The sequence below is a fragment of the Astyanax mexicanus genome, chromosome 2 (assembly GCF_023375975.1).
Source record: "Astyanax mexicanus isolate ESR-SI-001 chromosome 2, AstMex3_surface, whole genome shotgun sequence".
Taxonomy (NCBI): domain Eukaryota; kingdom Metazoa; phylum Chordata; class Actinopteri; order Characiformes; family Acestrorhamphidae; genus Astyanax; species Astyanax mexicanus.
Genome location: NC_064409.1, coordinates 75516083 through 75537617, shown reverse-complemented (window position 1 = coordinate 75537617; position 21535 = coordinate 75516083). Strand labels below are relative to the sequence as shown.

At 37.7% G+C, this 21535-nt stretch overlaps 1 protein-coding gene across 1 annotated transcript in view; it reads right to left on the bottom strand.

Annotated features, from left to right (window-relative positions):
* ctnna1 (catenin (cadherin-associated protein), alpha 1) overlaps window positions 1–21535 on the bottom strand; it is a 268835-nt gene that overhangs the window by 92309 nt on the left and 154991 nt on the right. Inside the window, exons 10-11 of the mRNA XM_049475253.1 lie at window positions 3837–3929; window positions 3343–3499 (exon numbers count right to left, since the gene is read on the bottom strand). Of these exons, the coding sequence (XP_049331210.1) occupies window positions 3343–3499; window positions 3837–3929 (250 nt within the window). The remainder of the gene's footprint in view (window positions 1–3342; window positions 3500–3836; window positions 3930–21535) is intronic.

Here is a 21535-nt window from a genome sequence, read left to right as displayed (position 1 = left end):
AATTTCTTTGTTTAAAAAATAAATTGTTGCATTGGAATCAAAACGTAAATGTAGCTAACTCGCTGCTAACATTACTACAATAGCTAGCTTGCCACTAACCTTAGTCCTCTCCCAGGTAACGTAGCTAAGTTGCCACTAATGTTATTTAGTAAGTATGTTAGCTAGCTTTCCGCTAACCTTTGTTCTGTCCCCAGTAATGTAGCTAGATAACTCACTGCTAATGTTAGTATGTTGGCTAGCTCACTGTCAACGTTAACTAGCTCTCTGTTAACCTTAGTTCTCTTTCTGGTAATGTTAGCCAACTAGCCGCTAATGTTATTATGTTAGTATGTTAGCTAGCTCTCTGCTAACCATTGTTCTGTCCCCAGTAATGTAGCTACATAACTCACTGCTAATGTCAGTATGTTAGCTAGTTATCTGCTAACGTTGACTAGCTCTTTGTTAACCTTAGTTCTCTTTCTGGTAATGTTAGCCAACTAGCCGCTAATGTTATTATGTTACTATGTTGGCAAGCTCTCTGCTAACCATTGTTCTGTCCCCAGTAATGTAGCTACATAACTCGCTGCTAATAATATTATGTTAGCAAGTTAGCTAGCTTACTGCTTATGTTACTATGTTAGCTACATGTAGCTACATAACTTACTGATAATGTTATATTAGCATGTTAGCTAGCTTGCTGCTAATGTTACTATGTTACCTAGCTCTCTGCTAACCTTTGTTCTCTCCCATATAATGTAGCTATATAACTCAGTGCTAATGTTAGTATGTTAGCTAGCTCTCTGCTAACCTTTGTTCTCTCCCATATAATGTAGCTACATAACTCGTTGCTAATGTTCGTATGTTAGCTAGCTCTTCACTAACGTTAGCTAGCTTTGTGTTAACCTTAGTTCTCTTTCTGGTAACGTTAGCCAACTCGCCGCTAATGTTATTAAGTTAGCATGTGCTTTCCCATCGGCATTAAAAACATTGTCTGAAAATGTAATACCTACAGCAAATGTACAGTAAAGTTAAGACAATTTCAGACCTTAATTACCCAGATTTTAATTTAAGACATTTAAAGACTTTTTAAGGACCTGTAGGAACCCTGAGTCAGACTTTGAAGTGCATGAAGTGTATTTATTTGATAATTCAAGCAGTCATTAACCTACTACTCAAGTAAACATTGAGTCTGTTATCTGATTACGCATCTTCATGTAAAAATGCTGATTGCATTACTAATTAACTCCTGCTAGGGGTGTGACAATGCATTGCGATGGATAATACAACTATTTGCATTTCAGGAACAGATAATTCCATCTTCTGTTCCTATGAAATCTCATTCAGAACTTATTAGCGCAGGCTGGAAGGAGCCAGTGGGCGTAAGCTAAGGGCGGAGGACATGTGACTTTAGCCAATCAAACATTGGTGATGCATTTGAACGAACTCTGTTTATTGGATACTTGGAAGTAGGACTGATACGTTAATCGATTTTATTTGATATTGAATTACTACAATTTTCAAAATGAGACAACAAAGATTGTACATCTTTGCCTATAGTAGCTTCACAAGGAATTTTAATAGACAAATGTGCTTCTGTCAGAAACCTGTAAAGAACTCTATGTGGCAGTGATTTATTAATTTGCACTATTCCTCAACTATAATATTGAAATTAAAAGGATTTTATTCGCACAATGTTTAATATAAGCATTGCTAATGTATTTAAAAAATAGAGTTTTATTTTTTTTCAGTAAATGAGAATAAAAAAAAAATATTTCCTGTAAGAAATGAAATGCACAATTACAAAACCACAATTTACTGTTGTGCAAAATACAAAATGCAAACAAACAATAATTAACTAAATCTATTTTGAGCACTCTAAAGCCCATTTCACACCAGATGCTGCACACTTGCCACGGGCAATATTCTCCTATATTAATGACTATACCCTTCACACCAGCTATGAAGCACAAAAACAGGCTATTTTTGACGTGCGCCTCACAATGCATTCCAGCAGTTTCCAGGCAGAAACAGGAGAAAATGCAGTATTTGCAGTCTCTCATCAGCAGTCTATATATTTTTTATATACTGTACAATCTAAGCCAGAGTTCTTCAAAACTGGACATTACGGATTGCAAAGTCCAGCCTCTGTTTCTGGATTTTGAAGTCCTTGGATTAGTGCCGCAACCAATGTAAAATAAAAATCAGTATTAGTTTCAGCACATCCTGGTCAACACACTGCATTGCTTCTAAAATAGAATTTTTTTAAACAACAGGGGCATCGCAAAAATATTGAATATTGTAAAAAAAAAAAAAAAAAAAAAAAAAAAAAAAGTTACTTTTTTTTTAGTAATTCAGTTGAAAATGTGAAACTCAATTTTTACATTTTTGCTTTTATAGTTGATTATTAGTATTGTTATTGTTATTAATTTGGCTTACAGCCAATCAAAAGCCAAAAAATCAGTGTCTCAGAAAATTAGAATATAATATAAAACCAATTGGTACTTTTGGCAGTGTGGGCAGTGTGCCAAGTCCTGCTGGAAAATGAAATCCTCATCTCCATAAAAGTTGTCAGTAGCAGAGAGAAGCATGAAGTGCTGTAAGATTTTGTGGGAAAACAAAACTGCACTGACTTTAGACTTGATAATAAAACACAGTGGATCAACACCAGCAGATGACATGTCTCTCCAAACCATCACTGATCATCAGTAAATTTTACATTTCATTTGTAAATCTAGGGAGCAGAGTCTGGAGGAAGAGTGGAGAGAAACACAGTCCAAACTGCTCGAGGTCTAGTGTGAAGTTTCCACCAATCAGTGATGGTTTGGAGAGACATGTCATCTGCTGGTGTGATAGAACACAGTGGATCACAAAATCTTACAGCACTTCATGCTTCCCTCTGATGTCAATGTTTATGGAGATGCGGAGTTCATTTTCCAGCAGGACTTGGCACACTGTCCACACTGCCAAAATTACCAATTGGTCTTATATAGTATTCTAATTTTCTGACTGACACTGACTGACTTTTTTTTCATTCATAAAATAAAAGCTTAAAATAGATCTGTGTGTTATAACGAAATTCTATTTATGTAATCTTTATAGGACCATGCAACACTTAGCCCTACAATTAGGATACCCTACCTCTAGATGAGAACACACAAAATAGAGGGGTAGAGCTAAGTGGTAAAATGGGATTAGGCCTGAATTCTACCTTAAATATGACACCCACTCCCAAAAGACCATTTTAAAGTCACTGCACCACAACCAGGCAGGACTACAGGCCAGAACTCAAAGCAGGCAATGAGCCAGTGTTTATTAACAGCAGCAGCGCTGATCAGCAGTGCTCGTAAGATCCTGAGGGCTTACCGGACACGGAGAGGAAGTCGTCGATGGAGGTGATGTCGTCCACAGCGTCGGTGAGCACGCGCACCTGCTTCTCCCACTGCTCTTTAAACAGGTCCATGTTATCCTGGGCCACCTTGCTGTTGGGCTTGGCGGCCAGGGCCAGGGCAGCGTTAATCACCTGCAATTACCAATTAAGAACAATTACCCTGTCGTTAGGGCAGGAGAGGGGCAAAACAGAAGAGAAAAACACTCGTATTTGCATGACTTAATTATCAGCTGCCCCTTTTCTTTTATCTTCATTTGGTGTTGTTGTTGCTCTTATTGTCCTCCATATATAAAGCGGAGTAATTCGCTGTTCGCCGGTACAGAGCGGCTGCAATTAATCCTGGCTTGTTTTTAGCGGAGAGCCCCATTTGTCGAGATCAAAGCAAGAGGATGAATGGGAGTAATTAGAGTGGAGATGAAAAAGATGTCACAGGCCACTGTGGAGGGGGGTGGGGGGGAGCGTCGTGTACCTGAGGGCAGAGGGTCTCCAGCTGGGAAGCGGCCATGCGGACCAGCTTCACGCCCTCCTCATTATTGGAGATGGAGCATGCCAAGTTAGCCACCTAAAACAAAGAGACACACACATTACTGAACAGTCATAGCTCTGAGCGTCAGAGTCCACCAGGAACACACACACGCGCTCACACACACACAAATGATTCACTTATTCAGTATGCAGTATTCACAACGTCACAAAACACATATATTGTTTAATATGATAACTCGGGCCATAAATCTTTGTATAAACTTACATTAGCATTAAAGCTTAACTATTTCTATTAAAATTAAAGCAAACGCTACATTATGCAGTATATATATATATATATATATATATATATATATATATATATATATATATATATATATATATATACATACATATACATACATACATACAGAATAAATAATAAACTGCTTTAAATTCAGAATACATCATGGCACACCCCTAACACACAACAGCAGAAAGCTCACATCCACGCCTTATCTCCAACTCAGTATTCAATCATGCTTCCTGAACCACAATTTAAAATTAGATGGTGTCTATTTTTCATTACCTTATAGAATAATTTTAATAGCAATTATTATCAAATGTATAATAATTGAGTTGGGGGGTTCAGCGGTCTAAAACGTGGGTCGAATCCCAGCCATGCAGCTTGCCATCAGCTGCCGGAGCCCTGAGAGCGGATATTTTTAACTTTTTTTAATCTTTTATCGACTCTGCAGCAGCTCTGTCCTGAGGCAGCATTCGGTTATTCGTTTAGAAAAATCTTCAAAACGGGAGCAGACGCAACAAAAAGCTAATTTATCTTTTAAGACATATCATAAAAGGTTCTATTATCTCACTACCCCACCACTGAAACCCTCACTCACTTCTATCATCCGTTTTCCCACCCACTTAGTAAATGTATTAATGTGGTAAAAAGCTGTATTAATGATCCGAGCATTTTAACAGTGTGAATGTAGTCTTATTTTTATAAACAAGAACAGTAAGTCAATCTAGTCAAATCTGATAAAAAATAAAATAAAATAAATAAAAATACATTAAAAAAAGTGTTCTTCAATAAGAAAAGTAAAGTAAATGTAGCCAAAGTATTAAGTTTCCAGTCTGGTTAAATGCTGTCAGTACAAGTGCATAATAATAAGTGCCAACAGCTGATCCTGAAACAGTGTATGTGGGCGTTCTGATGTTTTCTGTACAGAACATGTAGATATATTGTACAATATAAAACAGTTTCCAGCTTAAATTATTCAGTAAGAGAAGCGAACCCAGACAGTAATTATATGGAAATTATACCATAAGAGAATTCACAGGTTACAGACATCTCTTAACACTAACAGCTGGTAGATTAAATTAATTTGAATCATAATATTGTTTCCTGTGATAATTCAGCCTATAAATCTTTGTCTAAACTTACATTAGCTTTAAAGCTCATGTTTTTCTCTTATAACGACTGCAAAAATAATGTTGTACTCTATTAAAAACACTGTATAAGGCTGTAATAATGTACAAGCACAGTATCGGTCAAACATTTGGACACACCCTTTCTTATTCTTTGTGTTTTATTTTATAATTCCATGTGTGTCCATATTCCATATCATTTCATGTATTTAATATTAATCTACAATATATTTAATATTTAATTTAACTTTTAAACTACTTTTATGCATCTTGAAACTTAAGTTTTCTACCAGAATAAAAAAAAAACAATTCCATGCACTAATAAAAAAAAAACACAGCTTTATCAAACACTGTATTTTTCGCACTATAAAGGGCACTTAATTTTTTTCATTTTCACAAAAATCGCTAGTGTGCCTTATAATCTGGTGCTCCTTATGTATGAATTCTACCAGTCAGGTATTAAGGAGTAGTAAAACCACTCTGCTGAAGTACAGAGTTATACAGGAGTTCTCCAACACAGAGACTGAAGCAGTATTAGCATTAGCCGCTAACCAAGCTAAGCGCTAGCTCTTTTGCTGTTCAGAAGCGAGTATTAATTGGACTGTATCCTGTGTGTTTACCGTGTTAAAAAGAAACATGGATGAACCTCTAGCTAATACCACCCTGGCTTACCAGAACACTCAGGGTTCCTCAGTGTAGCGCTGTTGGGCTAACACTAGTGGTTAGCCGCTAATGCTGCCGCACACAGCGCAAGTCGAAATCTGGAAATCTAAGCTTACTATTAAAAATCTGAAAAAAACTTTAGTTAACCAAAAACAGCTTGTGGGAGAATTTTTTTTTTCTTTATTAAGAATTGCTTTGAGTTTTGTTCATTTATTTTGGCTTTACTTAACCCTAGAACACTAACATTAAAATTAGTAACATCACTAATGTTGGGTATACACTCTATTACAAGTTTTGGAACCCTTCTTTAATTTTACAACATACATCACATTAATAAAAAGGTATCACGGATGACCCTATAAAAAAAAAAAGAAGAAAAAATATTGGAAAAATCAGGTAATGTTCGAACAAAAAATAGTTCTTCTGGGAACTTGGTGTTTGGTCCACCCATTCCTATGACATGTGAGCACCTGATTTAAACAAAAACACTATCAGATAAATTACACCCATAAAATATCTTATTGTCCATCACTAACGTTGGATGAAAATCACCTGAACGCATGTCTCTTAAAAAAACATAGATGGGAGGAGAGAATCAACCATAACATGAATGACAATGATCATCGCCCTGAAGCTCCCCAAAGTCCCATTCAACTCAGACATCAGCAACACAATGAAAATCAAATGAAACAAAACAATTGTGGGTGAAAATCACCCAGGATTAGCATTCCTTTAGGTTAACTTCGTTACCTCCCCGAATTAGAAGGAAAATATGGCAACCCTGTTCCTTACTAGTGTCACTTAATGTGCCTTAAAATCCGGTGCGCCTTACGTATAAAATAGACCAGCAAATAGGCATTCATTGAGCTCTTATAATCCAGGAAATAAAGTACTATAAAACTACTGATTTACCCCTGCTGTGCAGGATCAACTCCAGTACACTGCTCTACACAACAGATCACGCAGCTCCAGCGCTCATCTTCCTCTGCCTTTCGGAGAACAGTTCATTCCTGCTGGTTTGTACTGCGGGAGTGAAGGTGGCAGCCTGGTGATTTTATCACCAAGAGGAGACTCTTCTTGAAGCTGTCAGCCGTTTGGCAAAGAACGAGCGGCAATTCTGCCCTGTCACTTTCCAAAAGCCAACATCCCACTATCTGCAGGAACGCTGAGGCAAGCAGGAGCTGTTCCCGCTGCCAGCATTTACAGTCCCCGAGTAAAATCTGACACTGACCAACACATCACTCCTGCCAGCGCCTGATTTCTCCTCACAACATGTATTTCTCCAGTTTAAAAGACCCAAACTATTCATGGATCCTGATTCAGACTCCTGCATTTAAAGATATTGGTACCACTTAAAAAAAAAAAAAAAAAAAAAAAACCTGCTTTATAAAGTGCACATAAATGGTTTATAATGGGGTTTATTAATGTTATAAATTAAGTTAATAAGTAAATACTTTAAAAACATTAATAAGCACTTAATAAACACAAATAGAAAGAACAGACAATGATTAACATATCTAATAAAATAGTACAGAAAGTCAGTTAATACGTCATAGTTAAATGATTAAACTTATTAAGAGAAATAGTTACGGCTGACTGATGGAAAAGATAAAGTAAGATCTGCATCACTTTTTGGTGCATGACAGGCCACTGTTGCCCTTTCTGTTTGTGTTGTAACTGCTTATTAATGGTTTATAACCTAATTATTAATCATTGATGAATTAAACTATTTAAAACCCCTTTGAAAAAGGAGTCATTTTGAAGTGGTACTAAGATATTCAACATGAAGGGACTAGTGACTTTAGGGCTGGATGACAATTCAATATTAGAACATTTTATGACACAAATCGCATTAAAAAGAAAATGGTATGATTGCGTATGAAATATATTTTTGATATTTTAGCATCACTCTCAGTTCTGAGCTTAATAACTGAGGACCAGAAAAAAAAATATTTATAATACATGTAAACTATTAACAAGTAATTAACTCTCCAAACCTGAAGAGCCCAGCTGTTAGCACTGCGACTTTTACCAGGGTGAGTAGGGCTGTTAGCACTGTGACTAACCCGCTAAGCTACTATGAGTGAACGAATAAAGAGCTAACAAATAATAAAAGGACTACTTTTAGATTTTTTTTTTGGATAGTAAATGTCTGATCAAAATGCATTCAAATATCATCTCTTTATAATACTGCATATAAATAATATACATTTTACATACATTGCTATGACTTTAAACTTGATGATAAAACACAGTGGATCAACACTAGCAGATGAAATTTCTCTTTATCCAAACCATCACTGATTGGTGGAAACTTCACACTAGACCTCAAGCAGTTTGGACTGTGTGTCTCTCCACTCTTCCTCCAGACTCTGATCCCTTGATTTACAAATGAAATGCAACATTTACTGATGATCAGTGATGGTTTGGAGAGAGATGCTGATCATCTGCTGGTGTTGATCCACTGTGTTTTATTATCAAGTCTAAAGTCAGTACAGTTTTGTTTTCCCACAAAATCTTACAGCACTTCATGCTTCCCTCTGCTACTGACAACTTTTAGGGAGATGTGAATTTCATTTTCCAGCAGGACTTGGCACACTGCCCACACTGCAGAAAGTACTGATTGGTCTTATATAATATTCTAATTTTCTAAGACACTAATTTTTGGGTTTTCACTGGCTGTAAGCCTAAAAATAAAGTAACTTTTCAATGATATTCAAATTTTTCGAAATGCACCTGTACATTGTGTAATGTTCAGGCAAATACAAATACAGGAGCATCAAAAACTGATTGTTTAAGAGCTATACATTTATTACAGGTCGCTGCCATATCGTAATTACCTTACAGTGACTGGAATTAATAAAACTACTCTAATATAAACTTTGGACACATCTTCCAGCCCTGGGTGGCTACATCTACCACATGCATGGAGGTACACAAAAACTCTGGACCATTCAAACCGAGATCATCATATTCACATAATACAGCTCATGTTACTCATCAGTATTGAATGACTGCTTCAGCTTAAGTTCCAAAGAGCACTAGAGTGTTGACTAACAGCGGCTAGCTCCAGCTCACCACGCGCTCCCACACCTGGCTCAATGCACAGGCTGGAGAATAAGCTGACTAGGTGAGTCAGGTGTGTGGGAGTAGGGCTAGCATTAACTTCTGCTTCTCCTGCTTTTCACAAACACCAAAAGATGGATGACTTCACTTGATTGCATGACTAAACCGCACTTTAAACTGCACAGAACGTACAAACGTAGCGGAGCTGAAATCTGCTCGTGTGCATCAGGGATACAGAATGATACAGAACTTCAGCAGAAATACAATTAACCCTAAACATAGAAAAAGATATAAAGAAAATCTCAAATTGACCAAAAACTCAGGTCAAGGAGCTGCAGTTCTTGGTTAAACCGTATCCAACTCTAAAGAAAACTTCTTTTGGATCCTATTGAAACAGCTAGAGCCCAACAGGCCTTTGCAGAATTAATGAATGCAAGTAAACCAACTTAACCTGAGGGTCTTTCAATGAACGTCTACCCAAGGACACTTCTATTGGTTCAGCAGGATTGCTTGGAGCAGTTATTTGCTGGAATTTATGCATTAGCTGGAATAGTGAGAATCAGGATGCAATTAGCTGAGAATGTGAGTGACTGATACACATCCACAGTCCCTTAAAATCTGCAGTAATTCCAGTTCTTCATTGAGACTTTCCAAATAAACAACAAATAACCATACCTTTTGCTTACTAAAATAAGTTATTTTAATTACCTTAATAAATTAATAATGTAGTAATGCATCTCCAAATAATAGAATATCCTAAAAAAAGTTTCAGTACTATTTTAATCATTTATTTCTTTTATTGTTGAAGAAGAAAACCCAAAAATCAGTATCTCAGAAAGTTAGAATATTGGTGATAAAAGACCAATTGGTATTTTTGGCAATGTGGGCAGTGTTCTCCCAGAAATCACAGATTTCATTTTCCACCAGGACTTGGTACACTGCCCACACTGCCAAAATTACCAATTGGACTTGTATGAAATTCAAATTTTTTAGATACTGATTTTTGGGTTTTCATTGGCTGTGAGTCATAATCCCCAACAATACAATAAATAAATGCTTAAAATAGATCACCGTGTTTAATACATCTATATAAAGTATGAGTTTCTCATTTTGAACTGAATTACTGAAATAAAGTAACTTTTTAATGATACTCCAATTTTTTTAAGCACACTAGTACATTTAAATTAAGCTTTGTTTCTCTGCATACTTTAGAGCAAACAATAGTGGTGCTGAATCTTTTTAAACACTGCCTGATGTGATGAATACTTCTGGTCGGTGGGCTATTCTTAGTACAGCGGTAAAACTGTAAGGTGTTTAAGAACTCCAGCAGCACTGCTGTATCTGATTCACTCATACCAGGACAACCAGAGAAGGTTGGGTACTGTTATTAAATATTAAATGTTTAGTAAAACAATACTATAGGCAATAATATTTATTTTAGGCTTCTTCACAGAGCTTATACTACTCCAATAAAGCGTTAACAAATGAAACGTGCCGACAGTTCAAACTATCATTTATGCAGCAACATCACAGATGATTCAACTCTTAGATATTAGACTATCAAAAATTAACAGATTTCTACCTTTTAAAACAATTATTTATTTGTTTCTTCCGCTATAATACCCTATATTCAATCACGGTCTAATATAATTGTGGCTATTATTTTAACTACTGCTATAATACTACGTACACTGCCTGGGAGAAAAGAAAAAAAAAATCTAATGTTTGGTTGCACCGCCTTTATCTTTGATTGCTATGAAGCATTCACTGTAGCATTGTTTCAATAAGCTTCTGCAATGTCACAAGATTTATTTCACTCCAGTGTTGCTGGATTAATTTTTCACCAAGGTCTTGCAGCAGCATTGATGATGGTAGAGTCTGACCAACCACTGCACAAATCAGCTCTTCTCCATCCAGCACATCCCAAAGATTCTCAATGAGGGTAAGATCTGGACTCTGTGGTGAACTCTCTCTCAATCCATGTGTGAAAATGATGATCTCATGCTCCCTGAATCACTCTTTCACAATTCCAGCTCCATGAACCCTGACATTGTCTTATCTTGGAATATGTCCGTGTTCATCAGGGAAGAAAAATTGATCCATTGCTGGAATAACCTGCTCTATATTCAGCATATTCAGGTATTGAGGTCAGCTGACCTCATGCTTTCAGCACATACTGTTGCTGAACCTAAACCTGCAGACCAACTGCAGAAATCAACCCCAGGCCAGGCAGTGTAGTTAGATTTACAATTGTTGGCGTGCATCATGCCTTTTACGATGGAAATCTGTCACCACATCTGATTCTGCCTCATCCTGACCTTCCAGCTCTAATCCACCACGCCGGAGTTTCGTATATGAAGGGAACATAAAGGCTCGCGTAAAACTGATTTAAGTGAAAGATCTATGGAGAAGTTCCCGGCTCAATCACCACGTGAGCGGTTCTAGCAGAGAGTGCATCAGTGGGTAATGCAGAAAAATCAATTTATTCCATAAGTTTGCTCCAGACGTGTCAATTAGAAACGAGGCGAGCTCGGCTTTATGAAAGTAAATTAGTGCAGCATTTAAAACGCCATCTCCTCAACAGATCAAGAGCTGTCTGAATCTTCTTCTCCCTCCTAACACTCGTGTTGATGTATTCACCCTAGCTGTACTTCAGTTAATGAAAATACATTTATTCAGGCTTAAGCTGCGATTCCGCTCACAAACCACGAACTGTGAATCGACAGGCACAAAACCAAAAAGCTGGCAGCTGAATCTCCAAAATCTGTTTGATTCAGGGCCAAGTGAGTCTCTTTTCTTAGAAGTGACTAATTCCTTAATAAAATCTGTCAGATTTCTGCTAAACAACCAATATTTAATTCCAATGTCAAAGCAAAAGGAGATGAAAACACCACCTCAATCCTCACCTGTACGACTAACTCGATTACAGTCTGCAAATCACACACCTGCCCAAACGCTGCCAAAACAGCACTCTTTCACAGAGAGAAATAAAATAAAAAAGATTCCAACAAATTAAATAGACTGAAACCAGACAAACAAGGAAAGAAATCAGGAGAGGAAGCGGTTACAGTGCATGAAGATATGACTGAAAACTCCTACACCTCAATATGCTGCAGAGAGAGAAAAAAAAAACTAACAAAAAAAAGCAATTAGACCTGTTAAGATTATTACGTTATGGACTTCTTTTTCAACATATGGAAAATATATTTATTTATCTTAGAAACGAAAGACGATTGATGTGAATAAGCTGGTGTCAGCTCTGCTTGAAAAATGTGTTTTAAATGTTGTTCTGGGTTCTTTTGGGATCTCCTGGATGAGTTGTTCATGCCCTTTTGGAGTAATTTCTTTAGGTCGGCCGGTCACTCCTGGGAAGGTTCACCAGTGTTCCAGGTTTTCTCCATTAGTGAATAACAGTGAATCATTGTGGTTCTCTGGAGTCTCAAAGCTTTAGAAATTAGTTTATAACCTTTTCCAGACAGATAGATGATCAATGACTTTGTTTTCTCATCTGTTTTTGAGGGGTTTTCTTCAGATGGGGGTATAATATTGTGCTGCTTTTTGAGATCTTTTATCTGCTTCATGATGTCAGACAGATTCTATTTAAGTGATTTCTTGATTCTACAGGTCTGTAGTCAGTAATCAGGCCTGGTTGTGGTTAGTAGTGAAATTGAACTCAGCTCTCCAAAAAGTGTGATTATTCACTGTTAATTTATTTTCCCAAAGGGCTAGATTAGTTTGAATAGTTTATTATCCCTTAATGAATGAAAACATGATTTAAAAAGTGCTTTTTATATTTACTCAGATTATATGTCTGATAGTCAAAAAAAAATGATAATCTGAAAAATAAGCATGACAAAAATGCAAAAACAAAAGAAATCTGTAAGGAGGCAAAGACTTTCACGCTACTGATTTTTACATTCTTTAAAGAAGGACTCCCGTGTAAAATGGTCTTTTGGTGTAGTAAAACATAATTAAGACATACACATATATCTGTATCGATTCCACACAGCCTGCCTCCTGGCGCCAGCTGCTACGCCATGCGAAGTATATGTATATATGTATGTCATTATCAGTACAGTGATGGCGGCGCTCAGAGCTGAAGCTAGCGTTATGGGATGGAAACACTTTTTTTTTAATAAGCTTTTTGTTCACTTCTTAAGTTTTTAATGCCTCGTTTAAATATCAGGACTATATCCGGATTCTAGTGAGGAGGTGTGGAGCTACTTTGAGCTGGATAATGGTGGAAAAAACGATTTATCAGGGTAAATTATGCCCCGTATCACCCAGTCTGAAGGGTGTTTGGACAAATTTTAAATTTCTGGATCTCTGAAAGCTGTGGGAGAACAGAGGTGTGCAATTCATCAAAGTTTTTTTTTTTTTTTTTAATCATGTTTTACTACAATAAAAGTCCATTTTACAGCGGAGTTCTGCTTTAAGGAATTGAACACACAGAGTGACCTGCAAAGCCTTTAGTTTTTATTTTGTCTAAAGCAGTTTCAAATACAGCCACATTTATGATTTCTAAGCCTGAAAGTCAGCAAGCCTGTTATTTATTTCCGTGTGCATCATTCCTTTACGTCGGCTATGAGCTGCTGGGCCTCGGTCCCGGTGGCTTTATGCTGGTGAAGCAGTGAGGCTGAGAGCACATAAAGCGACAGACTCCTCTCCTCGCTTCAGCTCTCTGTGGATCAACACAAAGCAGAAGGAGCTGCAGAAGCGTTCTATTGACTGCATGCTACATTTGTACCTAAATGTCAAGCAGATTCAAATGGCAGCGCAAACTTCTACTAGGAGTTCCAAGTTCATTTCCTATCCGAGCTGCAGAGCTCCTCTCGACTCCTCCAGCTTCTCCTGCAGAGCGTCTTCGAGTGTCGCGTTAGAAAGCAGTACTCAGACAGTAAGCAAGCATGAAATGAACTCTGCGATGAGCTACAACTGACTCTGCCTGTGCCACTGCTCACTCTGAATTTAGCCAACACGCTAGATACATGCAGAATAATATTATGACATCTCTCCTGCCACGCTGACAGCTGGTGGAAAACATTAGAAACTGCACCACATCTGGAACCTATTTGCCATAAGCGTGTAATTAATTCCAGTAGCACATAATGGTGAAAGTAACCGCTCAGTAGAAACGGATGAGTCGATGGTTAGTTGATGAAAGCATGCATAAAGAAATATATATATATATATATATATATATATATATATATATATATATATATATATATATATATATATATATATATATAAAAAAGAACTAAAGCTCCATTAATAAGCCTAGTCCTGGTCTACACAGCACTGCAAATTACAATTCTACATTGAAGAAAAAAAAAAAAAAAAAAAAAAAATTATATATATATATATATATATATATATATATATATATATATATATATATATATATATATATATATATATATATATATATATATATATATGGTGTAGCTCTAGGCTTAAAACCAAACCTAAGTGAGGTATATGTAACATTTAGAGATATATGTACCCATTGCAGCCATTGAGAGGTTTTGGAAACAAACAAGGACTAGGACTCGGATCTGCAGCAGATTGGACATGTTTTGAGACTTTTTCTTAATAAGGTACATTACAATACATTTAGAAGACACTTTTATTTAAAGTGACTTACAAATAATGTAAGTACATTTAGCAATACACGACGTAGAAGTTCCAAACAAACACTTTTTTAGGCAGGGCTTTATAGAAGTCAAAGGGAAATAGTGGGATAAAGGAGGAAACACTGTGTAAACAGCATGGAGCAGCAGAGACAGAGTGTTATGTGCTGCATTCACTGCTTACAGCCACGCAGCCCGTTTACTAGGGTTGTGACGAGACACTAATATCACGAGACGAGACAAGACACGATACTGGGTTCACGAGAACGAGACGAGACGAGATTTAAACAAAATTTTAAAGAAAATGTCAAAAAAGAAAAATAGCATGAAAACTAGAGTTTTATTTGACAAAATCATATAACACAAACTTAACAGACTGGTTTCTCTCACACACTGATTCTATAAGAAATACAAATAAGAATAAGAATAAAAAATAAAAATAAAACTTTTCTAGGTCTTATGTAGTGCAAACAATAAGTGCAAACCACAACCAGTCATATTAGGCCTATGGTTTGTGTTTTTTTTTTCTCCTAAATCTCTTGTAATTTAACTATACATAACCATAACCAGTCATATGAAGAATATGCTTGAAGTGCAAAAAGAGACAGAACATTTTTTTTTTTTAATACAGTACAGAGCTGAGGGATTATTACAACTGCCTACAACGCATAGGGGCACTGCACTAAAGGGGGCGCCAAATGAAAGCCCCAAATAAATTTTCTCGCAGGAGAAACAGCCAATCAGCTTGCTGGTTCTGTCATTACTAGCTCGGTGGATCTCCTCCACCCCCTCCCCCCCGAGGGCGCTAATACTAGTTGCACTCCTGCTGTGTTGCCAGATCCCGCTTAAAAACTATTTTTTTTTCCCCCGCGAGACAGGTTAAAGCTTGACGAGAAATATCGTCACGTTTTAATATCGCGAGATCTTGTGCCACGAGATCTCGTCACACCCCTACCGTTTACTATGCAGACATCTGTGCCATTGATATGACGTACCATGAATATATATAACAGATATACACCGTGGAACACAGAATTTCACTATATTTCCTTTCTTGCTCCCATGCCAGACAGCTCTGACCAATCAGAGGAGAGAATGCATTTATGTGGTTTATTGTTGCACATTTTGGTGCGTTTAGGTTTATACCCGTGTGAAACCAAACCAAACAGAGGGAGAAACGCCCCAAGTAAACAAACTCATCAACTGATCCGGATCATTTTCACACCTTTAGTTGTGAGAGTTTCTTTTATACTCAGCTAATTAAGATCTAATTCAGAAATCCTTACAACCAAGCTGAGATACTAGCTGTTTACAATGAGTAAAAAGTAAAAAAAAGTTTCCTCTATCCAATTTATCATACGTTCTTTATTCCAGCACCTCACGTTGGTTTTATGTCCCCTCAAACATAAAAAAACACTAATATAAATATAATTTAATTTTACATTTCTTATATTAATTCTTTAATTTACATTTGAAGATAGACTATAAAAACTTGCGTCTTAACAGGAAAAAGAAAAAAATGCAATTAATCACAGTTAATCAAAGAATATTGTCCTGATTAATTGGATTTTTTTTTTGTATCTATTGACTCCACTATTTCAAACCAAGATGAGCACATACATGCTCTTTATGGTCAGGCAATTACTGATGCCTAAAGTTAAGCTCTTTAAGCTCCAAACAAAATGATAAACCGCTGTTTACTCTTTTTCTACACTCTCTGCACAGTCTGAACTTCCCTTCTAACACTCCCCGTGGTTCGGCACCACCATTAAAACGGCTCAATTCCCCGCACAGTCCACTTTGCAGGGAACTACGGCCGCGACTGGAATGAACAAAATGTCTTGCTTGGAATCATAATTTCTTTTTGAAGACTGCCGGCTTTACCCTCCAATTTCTCACAGAGAACTCTGCTGATCTAGCATTCGCTCTCATCACCCATATACTAACGAGCGCGGTGATGAAGCGAGGGGTAAGGTGTGCACCTTCACTCTGAAAAGGCTTGGGAAGAGGAAAGAGAGAGGAAAAAAAAGAAAGAAAGAATAAGAAGAAGAAGTGTGAAGGGGGAGGGGCACTAGATCTCTCCATCTCTTTACTATGCACAGCAGCACAGTCCCTGTACAATCTCAGCCTCCCCCTTGAGCAGCCTAGAACCTTTGAGAACTTGGCCTAGAGGCAACACTACTAAGCCCATTCTATTTTTATTCAGTTTCAGAAGAGACGCGTTTCTGCGCTGCGAAATCTAAAGCGCTCCGGTGATACGTTGATGCGTTGGCGTGAGAATAGATTGGCACTCGGAACTGTAAAGAACTGCCTGTCGTTTTAACAGTCCAGATGTTCTGAAGCATCATTAAGAGGTTAATATAAAAAAAAAAAAAATTATGCTTTCAGCACAATGCAGTCGCGGTTCGACAACAGCAATCATAAGGATTGGTTGCATCCGCAAAGGTAATTTAGGAAACACGAGATAAGCAAAGAAAGCAAAGATGATGCCATTTCACCTTCAGCGAGGGACCACTTTGCGAGAGTTAGAAGAGTAATGTAAAAAATGAATACCTATGCAAGAAATCAGAACTGAACTGAACTGAATAATAGAGCCGGCACGCACAATCCTCAGCGCCGCCGCTGTATTTGAGGGATAAAATATTGAACGAAGGGCAAGCTCCTATATTATGTCAAGCCTTAAAGAACAAGTCGAACGGCCACATAATTACCCAATTACTGAACAGGAAGTAAGGGCGAAAACTAGACCTCTGGCCAGCGTTCTGGGACGTGGGAAGAACCGACAAATCTGTGCTGGTGCATCATCTTCATCTTCATCATCATCATCACTCTCCCCAAGGAAGAGCTACATTCCTCTGCAGAACTGTTCTAATGAGGAGTGGTTGGTAGGAAGCCATTTGGCAAAAAATAAATCCTTTATCAAGCCTTGATTAAAAGGTTCCTGTGCCCAGTGTTCATATTTCTCCCTCGCAGGCAGGAAGTGAGGCTGATACTGCAGAGAGACCAAAAATTTAGTAGCTGTAATTCACCTAAAATGGGTACATAAGCGGCTACAAAATGGCACTTGTCTCAGAGCCGTCAGGCAGTACATCAACTCTGCTTTAACAGGCTTTTTATACTGGAACTCCAGATAAACAAACAGAAACTGACACCAACGTACTATGAAAAAGATGATCCATTAGTGTGGAGTTTGCAAATTCTCAGAATTTAATCTGTCAGCAAATACAGGACTGGACAATACTGTAAATTATAGTTCAGCACAATACTTAATATCATTGACGATACTCAACATTCAATTGGGTTTGATTCAAAGGTGGTTTGGTGTGGCACAGTGGATAACACCACCCCCTGCCAGTGATCTACCAAATCATGTGAAAGACTAGGGTTCAATTCCTGGTCTGGGTGACTGGATGCATGCGGTACACCAAAAAAGACTCCCAACACAACACTGAATCACATCTGTAATAGTAATAACCTTGTAAGTCACTCTGAATAAGAGTGCCAGTTAAATGTCATAAATGTAATGTATGAATGTAATGTCATTTAAAATACAAACCAACTTAAAATACTATCCCACACGCAACATTTTCTTTTAAAACCACAGATTTCTCTCCTGAAAACTGTTTATTTGGGTGAGTAAAGCGCTTCCGTTTATTTACAGTAAGTTTAGATTTTCAATATTTTGAATATTTTGTCTAAGGGTGAGTTTTCAGTGAAGTTTCTCAAGGAATAAGGCTTGGTGCAGCAGCATTAGCATTAATAACGCTAATCTCAGCTATATTGGGCACTTACATCCTGCTAGCAGTGCGGTTATCCCGAGGAACCCTGAGTGTTCCAGTAACCCAGGGCACTCAGTTCAGTTCTTCCCTTGTAACTTGGTTTAACACAGAAAGCACGGAGAAACACTGTTAATGCTAATTCTAATGCTGCTGCACCCAGCCTTAGTGCTGGAGAAACTTCACTGTAAGCTCAACCTTATAATGCTGTACTTCAGCAAAGTGGCTTTACTGCTTCTTAATACCTGACAGATAAAAAGAAGCACTGCTGATTTTGGGGAAAATTGAAGAATTTTAAGTTGTTAAAATTCTATGAAACTGACAGTAATATATCTATAATTCCTGATATTTGCTTATTTAGGAGTATTTTATTGTCTTCAGTGACACAGATGCTGCACAGATGAAGTATAGTAGATAATCTTGCGACATATGGTGTATTGCCGAATCACAATATCAAGATATGATATATATCGTAAGATGCCTTGTGATTCCAAGTCCTAGTCTTATCATACATTATTTAGTGATTTATATTAAAAATGTTCAGTCTTTCATTTAATTAAACATAAATAATGACATTATTTGTAATGAAATGGAATACCCACAGCCTGTATAAGCTAAGAGGTGTTATCTTGTGAGTGAGGCTGAACACTGGTCTAGCAAAGCAAAGTAAGGTGAATCATCGTAGGGAGTTTGAAGCAAGGCCTAGGATTGGGTGCAAACAATTCCTCAATTCACAGTGTCAAGTCTGTATCAGGAATATGTAATATACCCAATGGACCATATTACCACACCCAGTGGACAGTAGTGTGGTAGTTGGTAATGATTGTGACTTGTGGTGTCTGGCTAGAGTTGTTCATGTGCAAAAAAAAAAAAAATGGACCCTGGCAGAAATCAAAATTACATCTACATTCAATACAGAAGACTCTTCACACAAATCCCACAGGTCAGTGCAGCGTTTTGTAGCTTCAAAGGGACATGAGAGAAGAGTCTAGTTCCACATCCCGTTAGATGTGTTATGTCAGTCCACATCTGAGCCACGTTTAGACTTGTATTTGTACAGCCCAGTCCAAATCACAACCTCAGGGAGTCAGAAAGAGGAAATCTGGCCAGACGTGTCGTGCTTCATTTAACGTCTGGGAGTTTTTGGAGCGGGTGAGGGGTCTGGACTCATTGCCCCTCGCCCCATGCTGTCACTTTCCCTCTGATTCCCCCGTAGTCGGATCACTTCGGTGAGCAGCGCGTCATGCTGGGGCCGCGACAGCCTCCTGTGGGGCGAGGTCACTTCCAAATGTCAGCAGATGATGTGCTGCCACCGGCTGTGAGAGGAGACGGATCTGAAGACGACTAATGAGGATGCTCAGATGTCTGTCAGTCTCTGTCAGCTGGGAGAGCAGACGGTACCTCTGCTGTAGGTAGCAGACGATGTGTTTAGTGTAGAGCAGAGAAGTATGTAATGGGTACTGGGAAGACCAGGGTCATCTAGGCCTGGATAATAATTTGATATCATATAATAATATTTGATATCATATAATAATTTTATCACGATAAGAAATGTTTCAATAATTGATTTAATTTCTATGGTATTCCGATATGTATTATTTACAGAATCAGTCAGGGACAGGCATTTTTTACTGCCATCAATTTGCTGCATTCGAGTAGAGCTGAAATGAAAAGTGCCACCGTAGCTGAAGCACTTTTGTAGCTTATGTTGTAACTAAGTTATTTATAGTTGATGAAGCCTATAGCTTTGCTTATTTGACAGGGATGATATGTTCCTTTTACATATATAAGAAGGTTTCTTGTATTTTCTATCCTGGTTGAAGCATTTTGGTTTTAAACTGTTACATTTGTTTACAAAATAATAAGAAGCTCTGCCTCTTGCCTGTTGTAATTTCAAGTTATTTATATTGGTAACATGTATATAGGTTATAGGGTTGTGTTTGATAGGGATGTCATGCTCTTATTTGTACATAAAGACTATATGCAAATAAAAGTGAGCATTGATTTATTTGGACCATTTTTATTTCTAAAGTATTACATTAGTTTTTTGTGAGAAAAAGTTGCAAAGACTTAAACTAAGTTGTCACACAGCAGCAGGTACAGATTTCCATTATAGGGATTCTTAGCAGTTAAAAAAATATTTCAAAATATTCATTTAGAGTTTGAAAACCTATATCGTATCGGCCAAATCCATATCGTCCAGCAGTCATCATATCACTAGTCCATTGCGATGCTCCAAGTTTCTATTCTGTGGGTGTTTAAGACCAATTTTTGGTACAAAGGGCATGTATTAGCATACTGGATATTCTAGCAAGCTACCTATTGAGCAACTAACCCACCACCGATACTAGTGTTTGTTTTTCCACAGGTGGAGTCTGACTTCACATGTGTCAGAGGAGGCGTGGGTTAGTCTTCACCCTCCTTGTGTTGTGGCATCACTAGTAATGGGGGGATATACAGATGAGTAGAAGCTGAATGGGAGGGACAAATGGCCTAGCTAAATTAGGAGAAAGTGATTTTTTTTTTAATTAAAAACAAAAGCAACAGTAGTTTTAAGCCTCTCCCCCAAGATCAGAACCACACTTTTTGGAATAGGAACACAATGCTGGTAAAGAGAGAACAGTTGGGAGAGAACTAGTGTCCTCAGACCCCCAGATCTATAATTGCTCCAAAGCTTGCTTAAAATTAAATAAAAAGTGTTATTTTACCTCTAGAACATCTCAACCTAATTTTTTTCGCTTGTTGCTGTAGCTAAATCGTAGCTACAAATCACACGCTCCCGTAGGAAATTACTGGTTTCCTGCTAGTGTAAATACAGCACACTGTACAAGCTTCTAACAGTGCAACACAAATCAAAGATTACTCTTGTCAAGATTGAGCCAAATGCGGGAAATGTAAATATAGAAGGCTCAGCTTGCTGGTGTCGAAGATGTCCGCTGCACAGCACTCTAGAGCGGTGGAGTGGATTTCTCTTGCGGTCATTCAATAAGAAACAGGATACCCAACTGTTGAGGCAATTAATATTTCCCTCGAGACGGCACTTAACCTTGGCCACAGGGAAGTTTCACTACGGCGGCTGCGGTATAAAAACCTGATTCACTGCTGTGATCGTACATACAAATGTGGCATTT